Source organism: Aquarana catesbeiana, linkage group LG08 (assembly GCF_042186555.1).
Source record: "Aquarana catesbeiana isolate 2022-GZ linkage group LG08, ASM4218655v1, whole genome shotgun sequence".
In the NCBI taxonomy this organism is placed as follows: Eukaryota; Metazoa; Chordata; class Amphibia; order Anura; family Ranidae; genus Aquarana; species Aquarana catesbeiana.
The window spans coordinates 88,490,977-88,517,508 of NC_133331.1; the positions used below are offsets into that span (position 1 = coordinate 88,490,977).

General features: G+C 42.9%; 1 protein-coding gene across 3 annotated transcripts in view; it reads left to right on the forward strand.

Annotated features, from left to right (window-relative positions):
- Positions 1-26,532, forward strand: part of STN1 (STN1 subunit of CST complex) — an 89,598-nt gene that overhangs the window by 13,014 nt on the left and 50,052 nt on the right. For 2 of the 3 annotated variants that reach the window (XM_073596102.1, XM_073596101.1), the window contains exons 2-3: positions 17,860-17,991; positions 19,995-20,102. In XM_073596102.1, the coding sequence (XP_073452203.1) occupies positions 17,868-17,991; positions 19,995-20,102 (232 nt within the window). In that variant the 5' untranslated portion in view covers positions 17,860-17,867. The remainder of the gene's footprint in view (positions 1-17,859; positions 17,992-19,994; positions 20,103-26,532) is intronic. The other variant, XM_073596103.1, reaches the window with a different exon arrangement.

A 26,532-nucleotide genomic window follows, 5' to 3' on the forward strand; every position in this document is an offset into this window, starting at 1 on the left:
TCACCTGTGCAAAATAATGGAAAGCCTAAAAACATGACCTGTTGGGGCACCTTGAGGACTGGAGTTGAGAAACACTGGTGTAGACCATTTAGGTACTGGGGCTCTTGGTGCAGATGGTGTAGGTACTGGAGATCTTGGTGCAGCATTGCTGCTCAACAACCACTGAGACTAGAAGAAAGATATCTACCAAAAGACAACAGAGCAAAGGTGCACAAGCTGCTTGCCAGTAATCTAGTTTCTCTTCATCTCCCCTACAAAATACTACAATACAACAGGACCAAGTGCTGCATGCATTTCGTACCATGGAGGTTCAACAAGAATGGTCAGTTTTCAATACTTTTTCTTTAATGGGAGAACTGATTGTTACTTTAAAAAGGCTGTTTGCAGCCTTCAGCACTATTTGAAGCTTTTTGAAAGCCTTAGGCCCCTTTCACACTGGGGCGTTGGGGGCGTCGGCGGTACAACAGCGCTATTTTTAGCGCTGCTGTACCGTCGTTCTTGCAGCGGTATTCGGCCGCTAGCGGTGCGGTTTTAACCCCGCGCTGGCGGCCGAAAAAGGGTTAAAAACCTCGTACAGCGCGGCTATAGCCGCGGTATTACCGCGGTATAGCCGCGCTGTCCCATTGATTTCAATGGGCAGGAGCGGTGAATACACCGCTCCTTCCCCGCTCCAAAGAAGCGGTTTGCAGGACTTTTTTCACCGTCCTGCCACCGCACCGCTTCAGTGTGAAAGCCCTCGGGCTTTCACACTGAACAAACAGCGGCGGCTGTTTAGGGGCGGTTTTCAGGCGGTATTTTTAGCGCAATACCGCCTGAAAACCGCCCCAGTGTGAAAGGGGTCTTACGATCCCTAATAGCTTCTTCTTTAACCACCTCAATACAGTGCATTTTCGCCCCCTTCCTGCCCAAGCCATTTTTCAGCTTTCAGCGCTGTCACATTTTGAATGACAATTGCACGGTCATACAACACTGTACCCAAATAAAATTGTTATAATTTTTTCCCCACAAATAGAGCTTTCTTTTAGTGGTATTTGATCACCTCTGCGTTTTTTATTTTTTGCGTTATAAACAAAAGAAGAATGACAAGTTTACAAAAAAAAAAAACACAATAATTTTTACCTTTTGCGATAATAAATATCCAATTTTTTCTTCTTTAAAACAAATTTTTTCTCAGTTTAGGCCGATATGTATTCTTGTACATATTTTTGGTAAAAAAAAATCGCAATAAGCGTATATAGATTGGTTTGCGCAAAAGTTATAGCGTCTACAAAATAGGGGATAGATTTATAACATTTTAATTTTTTTATAATTTTTTACTAGTAATGGTGGTGATCTGCGATTTTTATTGTGACTGCGATATTGCGGCGGACATATCGGACACTTTTGACACATATTTGGGACCATTCACATTTATACAGCGATCCGTGCTATAAAAATGCATTGATTACTGTATAAATGTGACAGGCAGGGAAGGGGTTAACACTAGGTGGTGATCAAGGGGTTAACTGTGTTGCTAGGGAGTGATTCTAACTGTAGGGGGTGGGGACTCACTAGGGGAGGAGACCGATCGGTGTTCCTCTGTACTGGGAACACACCATCGGTCTCCTCTCCTCTGACAGGACCGTGGATCTGTGCGTTTACACACACAGATCCACGGTCCTGCTGTGTTACCGGTAATCGCGGGTGCCCGGCGGACATCGCGGCCGCCGGGCACGCGCACCGGGTGCCCAGTGACACGGCGGGCGCGCGCCCCCTGGTGGGCTGGGAAAGCGAGGCCGTCATATGACGCCCGCCCGCCACGAGAGCTGCGCCGCCTGGCCGTCAATTGACGGCCGGCGGTCAGCAAGCAGTTAAAGTGACAGTCAGCACTTCCATTAAGATCTACATTTAACGTCTCCATACTAAAAACAGAGGTTTTGTTTAAAGACTTTAACATTTTAACCTTTCCTTGTATATTAGCTCCTACAGATAGCTAATAACCTCCTCCTATCAAAACTTAACCCCTGTTCTGCTGCCTACCTATCTCATCCTGTGCAGAGAGCATGCAGTTCCCACACTGAAATCACACAGCACTATGACCCCGACACCCTAAAAAAACGCTATCGAAATGCACATTTCCATACACACTACCCCAGAAAGCAAGCAATTGTGCTGCAAGTTTGAAAATCACTTGCTAAGCTATTGCTAGACTTGCCAGGCTTCACAAGTTTGTTGCACAATTGCAGCAAATCTGCACTGCATGACTCCACATCAACTTTTGCAAACATTCTGCTAGTCTGCTGCAAGTTCTGGTTCACTTATGTTGTGCAATAGTCATCCCACCACAGGGGTCACTCTGACTCTTGCTGTAGATTCAGCACTGCAACTTTGCTCTTGCTAGAGACTTGCTGAGCAAATTTGCTACAAATTGGAAAAGTGTCAACTAGAACTTGTGCTTCAAGTGCTCTACAAGTGTACGACTTGCCAGTGAAAATCTGCAGCAAGTTAACAGATTTACAATTTCAATTTGTGGCATGTTATCCTTGCTATCTGGGACGTTATGAATGAACGCTAGATCTTTAATCTCCCCCAAGAATCAGTCGGTTGGTTTTCACACAGACAGAGGGGAGTTTAACCATTCTTGTCCTTGTGAGATACTAAATCATTTTTCCCATAACAAAGTTTCTTCCAGTTGAAAAAACATTTTTTCCCAAAATGTTTTGCCAAGAAAAAATACCCCTATTAACAGAAGCTTTACAAGATAACGATTTCTGGGTTTTTAAACTCAAATAAAAAGGGAAATATTTTGCACAGACTTTTGTGGTATCAGGTGAATCAAGGCCAGTGTGTGCTAATGGCCTTATTATACACTCTGCTAGGTTTTATAATCCGCTTTTTCTAGTTTAAAGCTGTGTCCAAGCCTAGAGGGTTACTTTTTGTCATGTTAAATTATTTTTGTTATACTCTTTCATCATCTGGGTCATTGGATCCCATAAGTCATGACTCTGAACATTCAGAGGTTTCCATGGTGACACCAGCTAGACCCCTGTATAACATACCACATGTGCAACCGCATGCAACTTCCTGCTTTAGGCTAAATATACATCCGTTCTTTTTTGAACGCTGTAGTGAATAATAAAGGCTTTATTCGTGAAGAGTCTGTACCTGCACTGTTCTTTCACTAAAGGTACATATATACAGTGCCTTGAAAAAGTATTCATACCCCTTGAAATTTTCCACATTTTGTCATGTTATAACCAAAAACATAAATGTATTTTATTGGGATTTTTTGTGATAGTCCAACACAAAGTGGCACATAATTGTGAAGTGGAATGAAAATGATAAATGGTTTTCCACATTTTTTACAAATAAATATGTGAAAAGTGTGGCGTGCATTTGTATTCAGCCCCCCTGAGTCAATACTTTGTAGAACCACCTTTCACTTCAATTAAAGCTGCAAGTCTTTTGGGGATGTCTCTACCAGCTTTGCACATATAGAGAGTGAAATGTTTGCCCATTTTTTCTTTGCAAACTAGCTCAAGCTCTGTGAGATTGGATGGAGAGCGTCTGTGAACAGCAATTTTCAAGTCTTGATACAGATTCTCAATTGGATTTAGGTCTGGACTTTGACTGGGCCATTCTAACACATGAATATGGTTTGATCTAAACCATTCCATTGTAGCTCTGGCTGTATGTTTAGGGTTGTTGTCCTGCTGGAAGGTGAACCTCCGCCCCAGTCTCAAGTCTTTTGCAGACTCTAATGCCCCATACACACGATCAGAAATTCTGCTAGCAAAAGTCAGATGTGTGCTTTTGGTCAGAAGTTCCGACCGTGTGTATGCTCCATCGGACTTTTGCTGTCAGAATTCCAGCCAGCAAAAGATTGAGAGCTGGTTCCCTATTTTTCGGTCTGAAAAAGTTCCTATCCGAAAATGCATTAGTCTGTATGCAATTCGGACGCACAAAAAAAATCACGTATGCTCAGAAGCATTGAACTTCATTTTCTTGGCTCGTCGTAGTGTTGTACGTCACTGCGTTCTTGACAGTCGAAAGTTCAGAGAACTTTTGTGTGACCGTGTGTATGCAAGGCAAGCTTGAGCGGAATTCTGTTGGAAAAAACATCCAAGTTTTTTCTGACGGAATTTCCACTCGTCTGTACGCAGCATAACAGGTTTTCTTCTAAGATTGCCCTGAATTTGGCTCCATCCATCTTCCCATCAACTCTGACCAGCTTCCCTGGCCCTGCTAAAGAAAAGCATCCCCACAACATGATGCTGCCACCACCATGGTTCACAATGGGGATGGTGTGTTCAGGCAGATGTGCAGTGTTAGTTTCCGCTACACATTGCATTTTGCTTTTAGGCCAAAAAGTTCAATTTTGGTTTCATCTGACCAGAGCACATTCTTCCACATGTTTGCTGTGTCCCCCACATGGCTTCTCGCAAACATCAATCGGGACTTCTTATGGCTTTCTTCTTGCCACTCTTCACGTGTGAGACTTTTACGCAGCCTGGCCACATACAGAGGCCCAACATTCAGGGAGCACTGTCCGGTGCTCTAGGGACATAACATTACACTGATGTGGCATGGATGAGCACGGATGAGGCCAGATGAGGCACCGATGTTACACGGATGAGTACTGATGTGGCATGGATGAGGCACTAATGAGCATGAATGAGGCACAGATGGGCATGAATGAGGCACTGTGAGTACTTCTGCAGTCTCCCCCCACTCCTCGCACGCTGTACTGATCAGTGTGTACAGCGTGCGAGGAGAGGAGAGAGCTGAACCGGACATGCGCTGGTCTGTTGACAAGTGATCGCTCAGTCATTGGACAGAGAGATCACGTGCTAAAGGGCCGCTGTCATTGGCATTTTACCCCTGTCCGTGATGCGCTGGATTCGGAGGACCCGGCAGTCACGGACATTCCCGGGTGCACGCCCCAGGGGGGCGTGCGGGAAGTGTGATTCCGGGAGGACGTCATTGTACACCCTCCCAGAATAAGCCGACCGCGCTGTATGGCCCGTTTGGCAAGTAGCATTCGTTATTTCAGATAATTTGTAGCTTCGAATAAATTCATATTCATTACGTTCACTGACAGCCAAATTTGAAAGGAAATTCCAATACCTATAATTTAATAGCCAGTAATAGTTAAGATATTATTTCAGATTTTCGGGGTTCCGAATTTCCGATTATTTATTTTTTTGAATTTCCAATTTCTCATATATATAATTTATTATTATATTTTTATTTATTTTTTTGAATTTCAGATTTATTACGAATTTTTGAATTTCTGATTTTTTTTTTTTCTTTTATTCGAATTTCTGATTTTTTTAGAATTTACGAATTTTCAAATATTCGAATTTACGAATATTTGGAAAAGTTAGTTAAATGGGTTTTCATTAATCTGGTTATTTTCGGATTAACGAATTTGTCGAAATTTATTAAACGAAACAGACTGCACATGTCTATTGTCTACTGGAATGGCTGAGCCAGGCATGGCAACTGGCGAAAAACCATAAGGTCAGACTTAGTACAAGAATAATAAATCCGAATTGGCCTGTAAGTTCAGTGCATCCATAAAACAAGCCTGTGGGTGGACAAAGAGACGTTTGGGCTGCTCTGCATATCCCACTGTCTCTGCAACACTTCTAGAATAACTGGAATAGTTGGAATGAAATGATGATCTTGCCAGTAATGATGGGAATACGAGGAAATAACAGAAGTGCAGAATATTTTCATGTATGCAGACAATGAATGACCATCCACACATTTACAAATTTACATTTGTAAGTTTAGTGCTTCTCACAGTGGTGACATTTAAAAAATTATATGGATAGGGGGAAGAAAAGTTAAAAATTAGAACTTATAAAGTGACTCATTACATCCTCATCACAAATATCTGGAGTGCAACTGTACGCAACTCCTAGCAAGGTTAACCCCAGTCATAATTGCAGTGCATACCAGGAGTATTGGCAGCCCTTAGTTATTCATCCATCATATAGTGTAACAAATAGAGAAGTAGTGGTCTGAGGAAAGTAGAAGAGCATCAGCAGCTCCATACTTAGGAATTTAGTGGTTAATCGTGGAATTCTATTTTGACTTTCCATTTGACTTGCCACTATATACACAGTAAATCATTGACAACTGTGAAGGTCTCATTGGTCACTACCTACTGTATATGAGTTATGCTTGCAGAACTGATGGAGTTCATAAAAAAATCCTGTGTATTTGAATGAGAAGTTCAGCTCATATATGTGTTTAGATTGAGGAGGCAAGCAGCAGAGGTGATCAATACAAGATCTTCACAGCAGAGAAACCATGGTAAGAGCTTTCTGCCCAAGTTCTTTACCAATATCTATTGGGCTTAGTCTCAACAACAAATCCATCAACTCTATGTTTTCCTGTATATACTGAACCTTTCATGACCTCATGTATCACGGAAGTACCATGACGGAAAATATGTACAGATGTGATAAAAGTGGTTTCTCGGTGTGCAAACCACAATGATCAACTGTTATAAGCCAAGATGGCAGAGTCATTTGCCAAGAGTCCAAGCAATACAAAGCTCTGCCTATTACAGGAATACAGTGAGCTCCAGGCAGAGGAACTATGCAGTATTCAGAGAAACTTTTCTCTAGACAGTTTTCTCACTTCCCCTAATAGCACTCTTTTAGGAGAGTAGGGAAAGGTTAGGATTTCCCCTGACTTTTTATTTTTGTGGTCACTAGGACAGGAAGTGAGCAAATAAAACCGTGTAATAACCAATAGAAACCATCCCAATCCAGTGTAACCACGGTTGTAAACAACAATTTTAATATACAATGCATGTTTGAGGTGATGTTAGCTTTATTAGTGCACTTGTGACAAAAACAATCGAGTACTGTGCAAATAAAAAAAAGTATTATGGACAGTATTAAATCTACACTGCATGTAATTCTACAGATTACATTGCTTTTCCAGTGCAGTTTGCTCTTTCGTGCTATAAATGCACATTGTTGCTGACAGATGTCACTTATTTTTGTTAGACGCTGTGGCCAGAATGTTCTGCACTGAGCACAATATTGGGGGATATTAAAAAAGGAGCACTCGGAATCTGGTGCTCTCCATGATAACAAAACAGCTTTAACTGCAGCTTGTTCATTTAAGCTTTGCCATCAAAACCTGGAAGCTGATTGGTTTCTATGCAGAGCTGCACCAGATTTTGCACACTCCAGATTTAATAAATCCACCCCCCATTGTGTCATGTTCCAGGGCAATAAGAATAAACAGCTATGCTTGAGTACTTGCAGAAGTGATGTACTGTACTTCCAAACTTGTGCATCTAATCTGAAGACAATAAAACATAAAAATAATAAACATGTTATACTTACCTGCTCTGTGAAATGGTTTTGCACAGAGCAGCCTGGATCCTCCTCTTCTCAGGTCCCTTCACCGGAGCTCCTGGTCCCTCCCTCCTGTCGAGTGCCCCCATAGCAAGCAGCTTGCTATGGAGGCACTCGAGCCGAGCCACAGCTCCATGTGTCCATTCAGGCATGAAGCCGTGGTTTGGCCCTGCCGCTCTCTCACCTGATTGGCCAACTGACTTTGACAGCAGCAGGAGCCAGTGGTGACGCTGCTGTGTCTCAGCCAATCAGTAAGGAGAGTCCCGGACGGCCGAGGCACTTGTGCACCTCGCTGGATAGAGATGGGGCTCAAGTAAGTATTAGGGGGGCTACTGCACACAGTTTTTTTTTTACCCTAATGCATAGAATACATTAAGATAAAAAACCTTCTGCCTTTACAACCACTTTAAAGTGGTTCCAGAGACTGAAAATGTTTTACCTTCATGCATTCTTTGCATGAAGGTAAAAAACCTTCAGTATGATGCTCCTCCCACGGCCCTGCTAATTCTTACCCAAGCCTGATCGCAATCCAGTGATGTGCACAAGAGCAGCTGCTGTCCCTTGTCTCTGCCTACCCATTGGCTGATAACAACCGTAGGGGGCGGAGACGGGGCCGAGCCCCATTCTCTGTGTCTTATGGACACACAGAGCGGGGCTTGGGAGCGAGCAAGCCACTTGCTATGGGGGCACTCAGAGAAGAGAAGGAGCCAGGAGCGCTGGTGAGGGAACAGAGAAGAAGTGAATCAGGGCTGCTCTGTGTAAAACCCCTGCACAGAAGTATAACATGTTTGGTATTTAAAAAAAAAAATACTTTTTTAATATCACTTTAACTTTTATTTAGAAATTAAAATGTATTATTTAACATCCCAATTTTAAGAACGCCATTTATGTGTTCCTTTTTAAAAGCGGCAGTTCCCTCTATATACAGTATCTCACAAAAGTGAGTACACCCCTCAAATGTTTGTAAATATTTTATTATATCAGGTGTGTTAAAATCAGTGTTATCGATCTCACTCTCTCATACTGGTCACTGGAAGTTTAACATGACACCTCATGGCAAAGAACTCTCAGAGGATCTGAAAAAAATAATTGTTGCTCTACATAAAGATGGCCTAGGCTAAAAGAAGATTGGCAAGACCCTGAAACTGAGCTGCAGCACTGTGGCCAAGACTATACAGCGGTTTAACAGGACAGGTTACAATCAGAACAGACCTCGCCATGGTCGCCCAAAGAAGTTGAGTGCACATGCTCACTGTCATATCCAGAGGTTGTCTTTGTGAAATAGATGTATGAGTGCTGCCAGCATTGCTACAGAGGTTGAAGGGGGGGGGTCAGCCTGTCAGTGCTCAGACCATACACTGCATTAAATTGGTCTTCATGACTGTTGTGCCAGAAGGAAGCCTCTTCTAAAGATGATGCACAAGAGAGCCCGCAATCAGTTTGCCAAAGACAAGCACAGGATTAAGGACATGGATTACTGGAACCATGTTCTGTGGTCTAATGAGACCAAGATAAACATATTTGGTTCAGATGGTGTCAAGTGTGTGTGGCGGCAACCAGGTGAGGAGCACAAAGACAAGTGTGTCTTGTCTACAGTCAAGCATGGTGGTTGAGTGTCATGGTCTGGGGCTGCATGAGTGCTGCCAGCACTGGAGAGCTACAGTTCATTGAGGGAACCATGAATACCAACATGTACTGTATCATACTGAAGCAGAGCACGATCCCCTCCCTTCGGAGACTGGGCCGCAGGGCAGTATTTCAACATTATACCGACCCCAAACACACCTCCAAGACGACCACTGCCTTGCTTAAGAAGCTGGGGGTAAAGGTGATGGACTGGCCAAGCATGTCTCCAGACCTAAACCCCATTGAGCATCTGTGAGGCATCCTCAAACAGAAGGTGGAGGAGCGCAAGGTCTCTAACATCCACCAGCTCTGTGATGTCGTCATGGAGGAGTGGAAGAGGACGCCAGTGGCAACCTGTGAAGCTCTGGTGAACTCCATGCCCAAGAGGGTTAAGGCAGTGCTGGAAAATAATGGTGGCCACACAAAATATTGACACTTTGGGCTCAATTTGGACATTTTCACTTAGGGGTGTACTCACTTTTGTTGCCAGTGGTTTAGACATTAATGGCTGTATGTTCAGTTATTTTAAAGGGACAGCAAATTTACACTGTTATACAAACTGTACACTCACTACTTTACATTGTAGCAAAGTGTCATTTCTTCAGTGTTGTCACATGAAAAGATATAATAAAATATTTACAAAAATGTGAGGGGTGTACTCACTTTTTGAGATACTGTACATTTTTCTCCTCGGTAATCTACTATAAATTACTTGACATATTTCTCTAGGATGGACTTCTTCTAACGTTTTCTTCAAACATACAAGTTTTTTTTTCCTTCACTTCCGCCCTGATTTTATCACAGCAATAGATATTTGTCTAATCCTACCTATATGCATATTTATATCTTCCTAAGCCCGGTACACACAAGCCGAATATTTGGCAGTATAGGCCGGTTTAATAGAAACAATAGAGGCATGTGTCAGGTCAGGCGATGGCCAATAATTTGACTTATGTTTGGTGTTCTTACAAAGAACTGCTGTTATTTCTCTCCAGCCATCAATCATCACCACCTGCCTGAAAGTTTGAATCTGATTTGTGATTCCAGGAAAAGAGCTCAAGAAAACATTCAGTAAGACCCCTTTCACATTGGAGCGTTTTGCAGGCGCTATAGCGTTAAAAATAGCGCCTGAGAACCGCCCTAAAACGGCTGCTTGATGCACTCCAGTGTGAAAGACCTCGGGCTTTCACACTGGAGTGGTGCGCTAGCAGGGCATCAGAAAAGGTCCTGCCAGCAGATTCTTAGGAGCGGTGAACTCACCGCTCCTCCACCACTGCTCCCCATTGAAATGAATGGGGCAGTGCTGCGATACCGCCGGCAAAACTGCGCTCCGGCGGCGTTTTGCGGGCGGATTTAACCCCTTTTCAGCCACTAGCGGGGGGTTAAAACTGCCTCACTAGCAGCCGAATAGCGCCGCTAAAATGAAGGTAAAGTGGCGCTAAAAATAGCGCTGCTTTACCTCTGACGCCTGGGTGCCGGCAATGTGAAAGGGGTCTAAAGGGTGACTTCACCTCTCCCCTGGTTCATTTTTTTCCTCTGGGATGAGCTGAAATGCATACTCACCCAACTTCTTCTGGGTAGTGGCAGCCCACCCCCTGATTGTGCTTCACTGTGTAAGCACTGTGTTCCACATAGCCCAAAGTCTCCTGGGACCCCGTGATATGGGTATCCCAAGAGGCGGAGGCGGAGGTGTAGGCTGTGCCCCCCCCAAAAAAGGTATCTCCCCTTTAATTTTTTTAATGTTTTTTTGCTGAAAGGGGGGGGACCTAGAAAATGTGTTTAAAGATCTGCTTTAAGGGTACATTTTTGAGTTTTAACACAGTGTCTGATGGGCTAAAGCACGTGTTGTGGTTCCCCTTTATAAAAATAATGTCTGTTCCCATCTCAGTGTGCAGTATGTTTTGAAAAATATGTTTTTTTTTTTCATGCACTTAGTAGGCCCAACTAAGCCAATGGCAAATAACGTGTTTTGATGCATTGGCAACAGGTATTAACAAGTCATTCACTATTAACCCCACTAATAACCCCATCCACTCTAAATTCAAAAATCCATTGAAAACCATCATCAATATGCAAAAAAAAGGCACCTTAATACATGACAACAAAACACGTGCCTAATGCTACAAAAAACACATCTCTGAATGGGCTCTAATACCTATGTGTACAGTGCTTTGAAAAAGTATTCATACCCTTTGAAATTTTCCACATTTTGTCATGTTACAACCAAAAACATAAGTGTATTGTATTGAGATTTTATGTGATAGACCAAAACAAAATGGCACAAGTGGAAGTAAAATAATAAATGGTTTTCAAACTTTTTTACAAATAAATATCTGAAAAGTGTGGCGTGCATTTGTATTCAGCCCCCTGGCTTACAGAGTCTTGCTATGACTCATGGGACTTCTGCAACAGCTGGAGGTCCGCTAATTGCATATCCCTGATCTAAACCATTCTATTGTAGCTCTGGCTGTATGTTTAGGGTCATTGTACTGCTGGAAGGTGACCCTTCACCCCAGTCTCAAGTCTTTTGCAGACTCTAACAGGTTTTCTTTTAAGATTGTCCTGTATTTGGCTCCAGCCATATTCCCATCAACTCTGATGCTGCCACCACCATGTTTCACAGTGGATGGTGTGTTCAGGGTGATGTGCAGTGTTAGTTTTCTGCCACGCATAGCGTTTTGCTTTTAGACCAAAAAGTTCAATTTTGGTCTCATCTGACCAGAGCATCTTCTTTCACATATTTGTTGTGTCCCCCACATGGCATCTCGCAAACTGCAAACAGGACTTCTTATGGCTTTTTTTTTTTTCAACAATGGCTTTCTTCGATAAAGGACAGATTTGTGGAATGCACGACTAATAGTTGTCCTGTGGACAGATTCTCCCACCTGAGCTGTGGATCTCTGCAGCTCCTCCAGAGTTACCATGGGCCTCTTGGCTGCTTCTCTGATTAATGCTCTCCTTTCCCAGTCTGTCAGTTTAGGTGGACAGCCATGTCTTGGTAGGTTTGCAGTTGTGCCATACTCTTTCCATTTTCAGATGATGGATTGAACAGTGCTCTGTGAGATGTTCAAAGCTTGGGATATTTTTTTATAACCTAACACTGCTTTAAACTTCAACTTTATCTCTGACCTGTCTGGTGTGTTCCTTGGCCTTCATGATGCTGTTTGTTCACTAAGGTTCTCTAACAAATCTCTAAAGGGCTTCGCAGAACAGCTGTGTTTATACTGAGATTAAATTACACACAGGTGGACTATATTTACTAATTAGGTAACTTCTGAAGGAAATTGGTTCCACTATATTTTAGTTAGGGGTATCAGAGTAAAAGGGGCTGAATACAAATGCACACCACACTCTTCAGATATTTATTTGTAAAAAAAATTTGAAAACCATTTATCATTTTCCTTCCAGTTCACAATTATGTGCCACTCTGTTCGTCTATCGCATAAAATCCTAATAAAATACATTTTACATTTTTGGTTGTAACATGACAAAATGTTGAAAATTTCAGTGGGTATGAATACTTTTTCAAGGCATTGTATTTCAATACTTTAGCCTTATAAGTGATTTTATGTGTTTTATCATTTTGCTTGGAGTCACCCTTCAAGTGAAAGTTGCAAAGGAAAGTCATTTGCTTTATATTAGATTAGTATAAAATTTCAACTCAATGTACATATAAAATCTCCCTATAGGCACCATTTCGGCATTTGTGCAGCATGGTTAGCCAGTCGAGAAGCTGAGAAATTGGCATTATATTCATTGCTCTGGTTGTTCTCATTTTAGCATTTTATTTCCTAGAATCTTCTGTAACATAATACTCTGCAGTGCCCTCTGGTACTGTAATATGTAATTGCCTTCTTTAATTTTGAATGAGATTCTGAGCAGTCATTTGTTTGCCAGATGTAAGCCCTGAAAAGCATTACATGTTTGTTAAACAATGTAATTAGATCCATGATGGTTTTTATATTATTCTGTTGGCATATATATGGCACCATTTGTAGGCACATGAAGGAGTCATTTTACAAAAACCCTATAGAAGAAACTGAAGAGTGTTGACCATAACAGCCAATAAAATGTTAATAATAATTTGAAGGGCCTTATGTGAAAAGTATTTCAAAGGAACATTCTTGTTGCCTATAGCAATGAGCCAAATTCACTCATTTCTTTTTAGACCTGAACCACAGGGGCGTCGCTAGGGGGTGGCTTTTGGGGCTATAGCCCCGAGTCTCTGCAGGGGTCCCCAAAGGGGAGGGGAGGCTCTCTGGGGACCCTTATGTAAGTGGGGGGCTCTCTGGGGACCCTGATGCAAGGGAGCGGCTCTCTGGGGACTCTGATTTTAAGGCAGAGGCTCTCTAAGGACCCAGATTTAAGGGGGAGGCTCTCTGGGGACCCTAATGTAAGGGGGGCTCTCTTGGAACCCTGATGTAAATGGGGGGGCCCTCTGGGTACCCTGATGAAAGGGGGAGGCTCTCTGAGGACTCTGATGTAAGGAGGAGGCTCTCTGGGAACCCTGATGTAAGGGGGGGCTCTCTGGGGACCCTGATGTAAGGGGGCTCTCTGGGGCCCCTGATGTAAGTGGGGGGCTCTCTGGGGATATATATATACACACACACGTATATTACTGTATATACAAGTGTATGCCCGCCCAAGCGTATGACTTTCTTTACTACGCTGCTATGGGCTCTAGCCCCAGATCTTTTGTAGACCTAGCAACGCCAATGCTGAACCATATTTGTCTTGGAAATAATTTTCAGCTATTATGCCTTTAGAAAAGATGCTACTGTATCAAAAATAACATGAAGGTGTCTAATTTGCAAAAAAAGTGTAAATAAGGCTTAAATTGTGTTTCCACCTAAAACAGGTTTGCTTGATTATTTTAGATAGAGTGGAGAATGCTTAAGCTGCCCATAGATGGATTGAAATTCGGCCAGTTCAGAAAGGACCGGACAAATTTGGATCCATCTATGGCTGTTTCCACTAATGATCAGCTTCTGTCAATTGGCACTGTAGGTAAACTTTTGACGATCAGTGGCTGCAGTTGCTGTCCAAGGTATTCTGACAGCGGAGGAGTCCCATTGTCAGAATACAATGGCACAGCAGGAAGGATTCCTCCATCCACCCCACATATGTGGGTGAGGGAATTAGGTAATAATACATATACTAATTAAAATCAATAATCTGAAAAATATGTGACGATATAAACATTCTACTACATAACCCATTGCACAAGAATAATGAAGCGTGAATGGGCCATTAAAGTAGAACTATGGGCAAAACTTTTTTTTTTTTTTTTTTCATTTTGGATAGAGCAAGGGAGGGTTATAACCCCTTCAGTTTTTTTTTTTTTTGCTATCTGTGTCCCATTTCCATTCACTTCTTCCATAGCCAAACAGGAAGTAAGTGGAAATCTCCGCAAATTAAGGGAATTCCTTGGGGACCCCCAAGTCACCAGAACTAGTGTCCCCATTGGATGATTTCTCCTTTATTACTTTTCTGGGTTAAACCTAAAATCTGAAATTTTCTTTCATTTTCAATTATAATGGTCAACGGGACAAATAGAGAGGGTGAATCTCCCTAATGGGGGTATAGACAGCAAAAAAAGAAACAAAAAGGTGTTCTAGTCCCTTTAACACTCTGTCCAACATTAGAAAGAAAGAAAGCGTTTCCCTTAGTTCTACTTTAATATTCTGGCCAGAATATTCAAAGGCGAGACTCGGTGGAGATCACAAAGGGATAATGGGAGAGCAGATGCTTAACCCAGACAACATTACCAAATCAAGAACTCAGAATAAATTGTTGAAGGGGTTTGGTTTGCCAAAGTACAAAAGGTCACAAAGAATAGGATCGCACTGAAGAATATTAGTCTAACGATGACACTGTGCCCTGGAATTTGACCATACACCTCAACACTTGGCCTAGCCCAAATCCAGAGGCTTCAGTTTGCCTGGAGGGATGTTCTAACTCTGTACTAGCAAGATAGAACACTTGGCAGTTATTGGAACATTCTTTCCAATAGCCTCCCTATAGTGATGTCACAAGGATGGATCTGCTCGGAGCAGCTCCAGAGAGCACAGGTGTTGTCAAATAATAATATCTCTCTCTTATGTGGAACAAGGATAATAGTTTTGACTGTGATGGGAAATAAATGTAGAGTTCATCCAGTTTCTTTATTCTTGGAGCCAGCAGGCAGTTTTTAACTTAAATTAAAGGCAGATGTTAAAGAACACCTATGACTGCTGATACAGTATGTATCTATCAAAAATTATTTTTATGTTTGTGTGTATGTATATATGTGTGTGTGTGATATATATATATATATATATATATATATATATATATGTACCAACATTTGTCTTGATATCCAGCTTCCTGTACTCCCCAAATCAGTACATTCAGATTGGGAGAGGGTGGCCAGCACTATCCAACTCTGTCAAAGTCGACCTGTACCAACAATGAACATCCTGACAGTAGGGGAGAACAGAGAGATGACCACATCAATGCGTTTCTGCTCCTTCATGGAGTAATTAGCAGATTGGAAGGTGTTCTTGACTATTGCAACTCCATTGATGGTCAAGGAGTCTGGCTGGGAACCGGGTCGGGTACAATTCTTATTAATTTATCTTGACAGTGTGTTTAGCTGCTTGTTTAGAATTCAGCTTTAATATGTATCTAAACCCAAGAACAAAAGAAAAAAAATATATATATTGCAGCATAGCACAAGCCAGTATCACACTTCTTTGTCCTAGGGTGACAATGCTAGCTCACATTACTGTATCTGTGAGGGCTGATAACACTGATTGAGATAACAGTGTAGAGTGTAAAGCCCTGAACACACGGGCAGAATGTCGGGGGACATTTGCCAGTACAAAAAATACCAGCAGACAGTCTGGCCATGTGTATGTCGGTCTGTCCGGCTTCTGTTGGACGTGCATGATGGAAAACCAGCAGCCAACCGACTCCTGATCAGCGCTATCAGCCAATGGCAGAGAGCGCTGATCGGAATGTTCTAGCAGGGGTGGGGAGGCGGGACGTCGTGCCCCCCTGTCAGAACGCAACAGCTCAGCAAGGGAGATCCCTGGACTAACCTTGCATAGTTAGTACAGCGGCTCCCGACCGGAGCTGTCAGTTTTTGTAGTGTGTACCAGGCTTTAAGGGCAGCATTGGATTTCTATCAGGATCATCGGGTATTTTTGGGCACTTAGATAACAAATATAAGAACCCTTTGGCCCTATTCACACAGACGCGACCATTTTGTGTTAACTCAACTACAGCTGTGTACAGCCATTCACTTGTAAGGCAGGCTGTCCTTGTGCATGGGACTTTCAGTTACATGTTAACAGACCAAGAAGCAAATGATGTTTTGGGTTTATATGCAATTTAATGAGCCACTGAACTACAACAAAAAATTGGTCCATAAAGTTAAAATGGTTGTAAACCTCCGTAATGAAAACTAAACAGAGCATATCCCTCTATATTGTGAACTAGCCTCAATCCAAAGCCCCAAAGTGATTTCTGCTTCCTCTCTCTTCCTTTTGCTATCTACATTAGTCATTTTTGACAGGCTATCCTAACACCACAGAATCTTGAGGGATGACCCCCCCCAGCGCACAATAGGTGATTGACAGTCTCTGTTGTGCTTGTTTACCTATAAGCCTGTGTGTGTGGGGGGGGGGGTCCTTTTGCTTCGCTCAGGTCTCAGATTACACTCCCTTCTCTGTGCTGTGCAGTGCGTGATGTCAGATCCCGCCTTCTGGAGCTAAAAAAAAAAAATTTTCCTCTGATCCAAGAGTTTTAGTTTGTAGAGGAGAGGGTGCTGCAGATAAACAGGTTCAACTTATGTAGAAGGATTTGTTTGATCTCTGCATCACCTGAGGCCAGTCACTGCAGTGGGTATATGTAAGGGTTTACAACCACTTTAAGCACTGGCACTTGTAGTCCAGACATAATGTCTACAGGGCCCCTGTATATGCCCTATATTTATTATCTGCTTTTTATCTTATCACATACAAGATATATTATAAATTTGGCTATAAACTTCAATCATTTCCCAGTGGCCAAAGCTAACAGTGCCTATCTTGTGTGGAAATGGATAAGAGAAACACACCACCTTTGTGGAAACTTTTCAGGCTATATTGCAGCTTTATATGGCTATGGGGAAATGTAGTTAGACTGGTTCTGCTATGGATTATTCCCAACTTGCATTAATTAAACTGGGAGGAAACATGGTTGTGGCAGACAGAGGGTGTTGTCAAATTGCTGAACACTTTACCTTATGTAACTGGAACATCAATGAGCAATAAGTACTGTACCTCGTTCAGTTTAAATTTTGTTGTCGGGTTTTGCATTAAATTAGACTCAATGGCACAACTGACAGACATATAAAAATGAACTCAACAGAGCAGTACAAAATGTAGTATACTGTACCGCAAAAAAGGGGGGGGGGGTGTTTACCACTCGGCTATTTGGCATCTGAGCCAAACTTGCAGGATACACAAGCAAATGCTTAGAAGAAGCCTAGAAGTGTCTAAATAATGAGCAGCTGTTTTTGTTACAAATTAGCCATGGGAGTCACCTATGCTCCAAACACAAGACAATCTTTGGAAGCTACTGGCTTTCAAATGAATTGCCATTTTGCCATTCAAGCTTTCCTCCCGCCACTGCTAGATGAGAAGTACACATAACATCTTCTATAACCTTGTATTTGTCAAGGATTCCACTGATAAGACCACTGCTCCTGAGTTCCCAGCTCCGCCCACTTGCTGTCCATCCCAAGGGAGACTAATATTCTCTGCTGGACTTTTTTATTAACTTTACTATATTTAGATTTCAACCTGACAAACTGACTATATACTGTCACTTTTCTTAACCTCAGGTCACTGAATGCAGCCAAGTTTGATGAAAGAACCACCTTCACTTCTATGGGGTTTGAATCCTGTGTTCCTATCACATGCCAGGTTGTACATCAAGGATATTTTAGAATTAAAGGAGTCCAATCAAGTACCAGGTAAATTATTCTGCAACTAGTCACGTGCTGGGAAATGTACCAGTGTAAAATGTTGTATGGTTTATAGATAGAATGAGACTAATGTGTCAGAGGTTCGTTGCTCAAAACATTTATTTCCTCAAAGCCACCAATTAGATTGAAGCTTGCCCTGGAATGTGACAGCATCAGCCTGGAAGGTTGAATTTGATTGGTAGCATTAGGGAACCAAGAAAAGTTCTAGGTACAAATGCCCACATTATGTGTATGAGTCATAGGTTTGCACAGCCTATGACATTAGGGCGTGCCCCCCAAAACTCAAACACATATGCATGTATATATACTGACAGTGTCAGTAGAGCAATGGACGATGTCAGTGGGGCAGTAGATGGTGTCCATAGTTATTTATTTATTTTACAATTTAGAAGGCCCGTTATGAGGCTTTGGTGAAATATCAGGTGTCTAAACAGTGGGAATCTGCGCCACACGGAGCGATTAGGCACACCTGGCACACCCTGTGCGCACGCCTATGGTATGAGTATTAATCTCCTGAGTATATGCAAATATAATTGGACAAAATATTATTTTTCTGTGTTACTGAAACATCTGTGATTTACTAAGGACTAATGCCGTGTACACACGATCGTTTTTCTCGTCGGAAAAAGATATGGTGGCTTTTCCGACAGGATTCCACTCAAGTTTGCCTTGCATACACACGGTCATGCAAAATTTAGCTAAAATTTCGACCGCCAAGAACGCGGTGACGTACAACACTACGACGAGCCGAGAAAATGACGTTCAATGCTTCCGAGCATGCGTAGGGATTTTGCGCGTCGGGATTGCCACCGGCGATCGCATTTTCGGATGGGGACTTTTCCCGACTGAAAAAATGAGAGCATGCTCTTAATCTTTTGCTGGCTGGAATTCCGCCAGCAAAAGACCGATGGAGCATACATAAGGTCACATTTTCTGACGAAAAACTCTCATCGGTCTTTTGCGGGCCGAAATTCCGACCATGTGTACGCGGCATAACTCTTTGTACATGTGCTTTTTGCCGAACAGTGTTGCACAGAGATTATATTTAGTATTATTGTGTGTCAATGCATCTCTTCCATTTAGCAAACCCTTTATCTGGCTAATTCATTTAGGTTAACACTACAATAATTGAGAATGTATTTTCCCCCTTAACATTTTACTGCATATGATTGTCTCTTTAAAGTGAGCACAGATTAGACTAAATTAAACAAAATTATTATTATTTACTATTCTTTATTATTATTAATATCCATTAGTAAATTAAGTTGACATGTATTCATGTTCTTTATGCTACATTTATGTTGTCTTCTAGTAATAGATCCATATCTATGGATATGTAATCTACAGTATATATTCAATTCTTTCTATCTATCTTTCTGTGAGGGACTGCCTGGCACCCAGCCTGGGTGCTTCCACCAAGATACAGCTTCCCCCACTTTGGAACCAGGAATCAGGTATTATAGCTGAGAATTGCACCCATGAGCTGGAGGACACTAGCTTAGGTGCAAACTGGAACTGACTTTATTGTAAATTCACACAGATTTTACATAACAGCAGGAGACACCAGAATCAGGTTGTTTGAAGCTGATTATAATATTCTGCTTAGAGTCTGAGTCTAGGAGGGGGGTTGAGGCAATAAATGCTGGTTTGGGCGCAGAGGCCCCAAATCTGTATCCAGGTCCTAGGTTCCCAAAGTCTGTGTGTTTTCGGGGGGAGACATGAACCCGAATCTGAAGCAAAAACACTCCAAAGGGCCCCAGGCACATAGAGCAAGAGAGCCCCCTCAAAAGCCAGGGCCCATAGTCAGGAGGCAAGAGGATACCTTGCAGTCCCCTCCAAAAGCCCCTGTCCTGGTTGGATCTGTCACTCCTATCTATCTACCTATCTATCTATCTATCTGATTGTAACAGTCTTTGCTACCCAGAATTCCTGTTTGGGAATCATATTATTGAGCACTTGTCATTCTGTCACTAATCATTTTTCTTCCACAGGTATTTTTTTTTACAAAGATCATCCCATCAAACAGGTTGACATCTTGGGAACTGTTGTGTGTGTAAGGGAAAAGGATGCCTTCTACAGTTATGGAGGTATTATGGATCGTATGTGTCATTATTTATTTTGTATAACCACTTTTTTTTTTTTTGCTTTCTTTCAAACAGTGCAGATGTTTCTTTGTTTCTTTTTCTTTAAAGTATAAGACCCCTTTCACCCTGGGGCGCTTTACAGGCTTATTTTCTCTAAAAAAATAGCGTCTGTAAACTGCCTCTTCTGCGGCCCCAGTGTAAAAGCCTGAGTGCTTTCACACTGGGGCGGTGCTCTTGCAGGACAGGAAAAAAAGTCCTGCAAGCAGCATCTTTGGGGTGGAAGCAGTGTATACACCGCTCCTGCCCATTGAAATGAAAGAGCGCCGCTTTCAAAGCACTTTGAAAGCAGCACTAAGTGGGCACTTTTAACCCTTTTTAGCATCCCGCTAGTGGCGCCAAAGCGCCGCTATAACAGCGGTAAATCGCCGCAAAAACTATCAGCGCTTTACCGCTAACGCCTGCACCGCCCCAGTGTGAAAGGGGTCTAACTAAAGGCAGAACTTTTTTCTTTAGTTTTGGACAGAGTGGAGAGGGATTTGAACGCTTGTCAGTTTTTATTGCTGTCTGTATAAACGTTAGGGAGATTCACTCTCTCTATATGTCCTGTTTACCATTATCATTGAAAGTAAAAGAAAATCCCAAATTTTGGGTTGTCACCAGAAAAGTAATAGAGGGGAAATCTTCCAATGGGGAGACTAGTTCTGGTGACCTGGGGGGCCCAAAGGAATTTCCTTCATTTGCATGGATTTCCTCTCACTTCCTCTTTGGCTATAATACAGGAAGTGAAGGTAAATCTCTGCAATGGGACACAGATGGTGGGAAAAAAATCTGTCAAGGGTTGTAACCCCCCTTACGCTATCCAAAATTTAAAAAATATGTTTTGCCTTTAGTACTAGTTTAATGCTCTAATTATAATACATGGCCAACTGGGCTCAATACCTCAATTCAAGACAAGAGGACAGTAAGCCACTCACAAAGTCCTTGAACTATTTTAAAACAACACTGGGACTACTTTAAATCTACACTGCTAAAAAAGCTACACCGGGGGGGACAACGGGGCATTTGCCCCCCCCCCCCCCAAAAAAAAAAATATTACTGACTGACTCCAATCCAGCCCTGAGTCTCTCTCACATCAGTGGTGCAGAGAGAGAGAGACTCTATTGTCATTACACCGTGCTGGAGCCTGAAGAAGATGGAGGGAGGAGGGGGGTGGAGCTGCACCGCTGGCTTGGCCTCTAGAGTTCCCTGCACTGGTTGCTAGCATGTCACAAGGGCCACGTACCTGAAGTGAGACCGAAGTAGTGGGGAGGCCTCCTTGAAGCCTCTGGAGATGGAGACAGAGACTTGGTGGACACCGAGTGGCATGGGTGCCAGGGGTGCGGAGCACCGTGCAAGCCTTAGTCTGAGATCCGAGTCGAGGTCCAGTCCAGTTTGGCAACAAAGTATAAAAGGGTTAATCAGAAAAAGAATGGTCGAGATCCAAGCTGGGGTCGGTTCCAATCTGGCATCTGAGTACAAAAGGAGTAAAGAAGTAGAATGGTCAGGGTACAAATCCGAGGTCAATGGCAAGCAGCAAACAAGAGTAGTCAAATAGGTTTCCAGGTCACAACAAGTTCAGACAGATCACACACTAGCACAAGAACAAGGGGGACTGAAGATAATCCAGCAATTTGGCAGTGTCTGGGCTGGGCTTATATAGGAAAGTTAGAGGTCACTTCCTGTGCACTTCCTGGGCATTTTCTCGCCTTTTTCCATCAGGTTGGAGTCGCTTCCTGTGCGCCTCCTGGGCAATTTCCTGCCTTTTTCCATCAGGTCCTCTGCGCAGGTGCGGGTTGGCGCAGTGAGGTGTCTTTGGCACATGCTCAGTTGGCACAGATTTCCTCTTGCAGCAACGCGCCATTGGTGCATGCCTAGTAAGCCCTGGACTCTTACATAGCACCTGTGCCACCTGGCGTCTAGAACCCTGTGACGTCAGTCACGTCACGTCAGCATTCAGAGTGCAGCCTTCTTCCTTCTCTGCCCCTGAGCTGAGTGAGAGTGTTTGCTTCACCCATCTCCTCTCTCCATCTTCACTGCAGCGCGACGTGAACACAGGGTGAAGCAGTGACTGTGTGTCACTGTGTGATGCTGCCTGCAGACAGTGTGCAATCCCGGATCCCGCTCATTTCCATTGATCCTGCATGGGAAACCCCCCCACCAGAGCACCAAAATATTTTAATAAAAGTGAATATAAAATAATTAATGAATGTGTAAAATCACAAAATACATGTGTGCTATTATTTATGAAAAAAAAAAAAATTGCCCTTTAAGTGTTGTTCAATCCTAACCACTTCAGCTCCGGAAAATTTTACCCCTCCCTTCATGACCAGGCATTACTTTAACTGACAGACAATTGCGCGGTCATGCGACTCTGAACCCAAGTAAAATTGATGTTCTTTTTTTCCCACAAATAGAGCTTTCTTTTGGTGGTATTTGATCACCTCTGAGTTTTTATTTTTTGCAATATATACAAAAAAAGACAGACAATTTTGATAAAAAAAGCTATTTTTTTTACTTTCTGCTATAAAAATATTTCTTCATCAATTCAGGCCAATTTGTATTCTACTATATATGTTGGCAAAATAAAAAAAATCCCAATAAGAGTATATTGATTGGTTTGCACAAAAGTTATCACGTCTACAAAATAGGCGATAGATTTAATTTATTTTTTACTAGTAATGGCGGTGATCAGCGATTTTTTTTTTTTTTTTTTTTTTTTTTGCGGGACTGCAACATTGCGGCGGACAGATCGGACACCTAACTGACACTTTTTGGGGACCATTGACACTAATACAGTGATCAGTACTAAAAATATGCACTGTCAATGTACTAATGACACTTGCTGGGAAGGGGTTAACATCAGGGGTATTCAAAGGGTTAACTGTGTCCCTGGGGGGTGCTTGCTAAGTGTGTGGGGGATGGATTCACTAGATGAACAGAGTGATCCGTGTTCCTGGTTAGCAGGAACACAAGATCACTCTGTTCATCTCTGACAGAACAGCGGTCTGCCTTGTTTACATCGGTTTACATTGTTTACATCTCTGTGGGGAGCGATCACAAGTGGCCGGTGGACATCACTTCCGCTGGACCCACTGACTGGCTCCCCCTCTGGCCAATCAGCACACGGGCCTTGGCTGGCTATTTCACAAAATGGCGTACAGGTTGCCACTTTTTCTTTAAGCCAAACCCGAACACTTTAGCGGCGTACAGTGAATTTTTTTTGCTTTAGTATACTCTATAGGATTGTAACAGACCTGGGACACCTTTGGGCACTCCAAAGAGAATAGTAATGTGACGTACATTGTGCCCCTCATCCACCTGTCAAGCTCTGTTCCGAGCCAAATTCCGATCTGAATAATGTGTCTGAATTTCAGGTGGACTGAAACCCGGATACATTATTCAAAACCCCGACTGTCCGGGTGAATCCCGGACAGCTGGCAACCCTACGTACAGGTATACCTTATTTTCTGGCAGTGACCCTCCCGAGACTAGACTCTGGATCCGCCCCTGAGCTACACTAATGGTCCGTACTGCAAAGAGGATAATCTGTGATAAGGCAGCAACAAGCCTGATAATTCCTCCTGGAGACTTCACAGTTTGCCTCAATAGCCTTCATAATGAGGCCTCATTTCCACCCCTAGGCCCAGAGCAGCTGCTTAGACAGCTATGGCCAAAAGGAATTGCTGTGACACCATTTTTATAATAGATTTAGCAGTTCTTGTGATTTTGGTATCCCTGCTTAGATCCTCCATCTCCCTGCATGTAGAATTAGCTAATTTCTAGGCATTTAGGGACCCTGAAGTCCTTGGTGTTTTATATTATACAAGTGAAGACTTCAGCTTCAAAGTTTATTTATGAAAAATTTATAGAATTGATTTGCATAAGTGGGCTTGGGTCATTCATTAATCTTTAAATTGATGTTCAAGGAAAATATTTTTAAAAATGGACATGACAAAAAATGATACCTTTTACCACATACAGTAAAATATGGTAACTATGGCTTGGAAAGCCACTCACCAGCAAGGATGGGTCCTTCACAGGCACACCTCTCCCATGACTAAGGCTGGGTTCACACATATGTGAATTAGATGCGGCTTTCTCCGCATCCAATTCGCATGACAGGCAAGCGTGGCTGTCTCTCAATGGAGCTGGTTCACACGTGTCCGGTGCGGCCACGGTCCAGATTGAAAAAAGGTCCGGTGTGTGTTTGGGTCCGATTCAGGTGCAAGTTCAGGCAAAAATTCAGGACCTGAATCGCACCTGAACCAGTGAACAAGGCCGCACCGGACCCCAGGCACAAACCTGCGGCCGCACATATGTGAACCCAGTCTAAAGTAGCAAACCATTTTCTTTGATTAAAAAAAAAAAAAAAAAGTAGCAAAGCGTTTATTAAGGACTCCTATGCTTCTGCAGCCTTTCAGTGCTCCCTGTCACTAAAGCTGTTCTTTATCACAGGAGATTCTGATGCAGTCGAGAGGCTGTCCAATAATCCCTTACCATTTTGGAGCTTTTTGAAGAGTCCTCTTTCTGGGGGAAGTTGGTATGGCTGCTCATTGTTGGTTTCTTCTTGATTGCTGAAGCAAGCTTTTCAAAAGACAAATTGAGCAGTGCGATCCCAAATGGCCATATGTGAATGGGGCCTTACTGTGCAGAGCCACTCTTTGTTAAAACCACAAAGGAATGTCCTGTCAGCAGCAAGAAGCTTTTTAAAATATTTAGGATCGTGATGGGGGCATAGGTTAAAGGAACAAGGAATAGTTTTTGGGGTTTGTTTCTTTAGGCTGGGTTCACAGTATTTGTGGAGCGGCTCGCAAATGGGTGTCCGGTGTGTCCCCATTCACCGTTTCAGGTCCGAATTAGGTCTGGCTGAATTCAGACCTGAAATGGAGCAAAGACACACAGGACCATTCTGTAGTGCACTCCACGGCCACCCCGGAGATGTGTGAACTGGCTCCATTGAGAGACGGTCACACTCTCCTGTCATGCGAATTGGATGTGGGCTAACTCCCGCATCCAATTCGCATAAGTGTGAACCCAGTCTTAATGCTTTGCGTTTCCTCATGCAAAAAGGAGAAGGTACAGGCCAACTACTGCAGAACGTTCTATTGAATGATGAGGCAAGCACCAACATTTGTTGGGTAGATGCGCAATGGAGTTCTATACTATACTCTTTTTTTTCCTTTTTCACATGAGCGGCTGGTAAAAACAGGCAGTTGAGCCAAGGTTTTATTGCCCCCAACCACCCACCTAAAGCCTACTATACAGCTGGAGAGGGTTGTTCTCATGTAAGGGCCACAATGCTTTGTGTTGAGGCCACAGAGAATTTAACGTGGTATGTTGGTTTACCAGGCAGCACTGTTTGCTTGATTCACTGTTGCAGTGCATTAGTCCCATTGAAAATTGCTATTCAGCAAAACTAAAAAAAAGCTACATAAAAAAATAATTAGAAAATTTGAAAATGTATAATATTCCAGCCCTCAAATTTTCCACTCGCCTACTCCGCATTTTGCGAGTGGGTAATGATGGCTGGTGAGTGTGGGCTGCCTGGGAGTTGGGGGGGTGAGCGCCGTGGGGTTGAATGGGAGCCGTTCTCCCAGCGATCGCTGAGGGGAAGAGAGGAGAGCAGGGAACATCGCTGTATCAGCTTTCATTTGCATTTCAGTGTGTTCCCACCACTCGCCATCACATACAGCCCGCCTCCTGGCCCAGGTACTTTTATAGACAGATCACCCATCCAATGCTGGGACGTGTGACGTATAACAATATGTGCAACAATATAATAGTAACCTGGTCTAAAGCCTTAGGGCCCTTTCACACTATAGCGCAAAAAAAACACTATATGCAGTTTATAAAAACGCATAGCATGTTCCTATTTCAGAGCTGCACATATAGCACTTTCAATGTGTTTTTGATGCGTTTTCTGGATATATTACATTACCAACTCCCAACATGCTATTTTGTATCCTGGACATGTGAGCAAAAAAATACATCAAAAATGCAACACGGTGTGTTTTTTATGTGTTTCTATTGATTTCTATGGAAGATGCGTTTTTGTGAGCTTTTTACACAGCGTAGAAAAGATGCTGCATGCAGGACTTTTTAAAACGCAGCACACAAATGTTAATAGTTACATAGGATTTCAGGGGAAATACTTTTGATGTGTTTTTGTCATGCTGGAATGGTGCCTTCCAGCGTGGCAAAAGTGCAGGTGTCAAAGGGCGCTTTATAAGTTGAGTGCAAATGTTAGCCTATGGAGCGCCGGATGTCAGCGGAGACATGTCCGCTGACATCCGACCCGGTCCGATCCGCAAAAAGCAGATGGATGGCCCTACGTCCAGATCCGTCGCTGGCGGATCGGATCGGGTGAGATCTGATGAAAACGGACATGCTGTCCGTTTTCATCCGA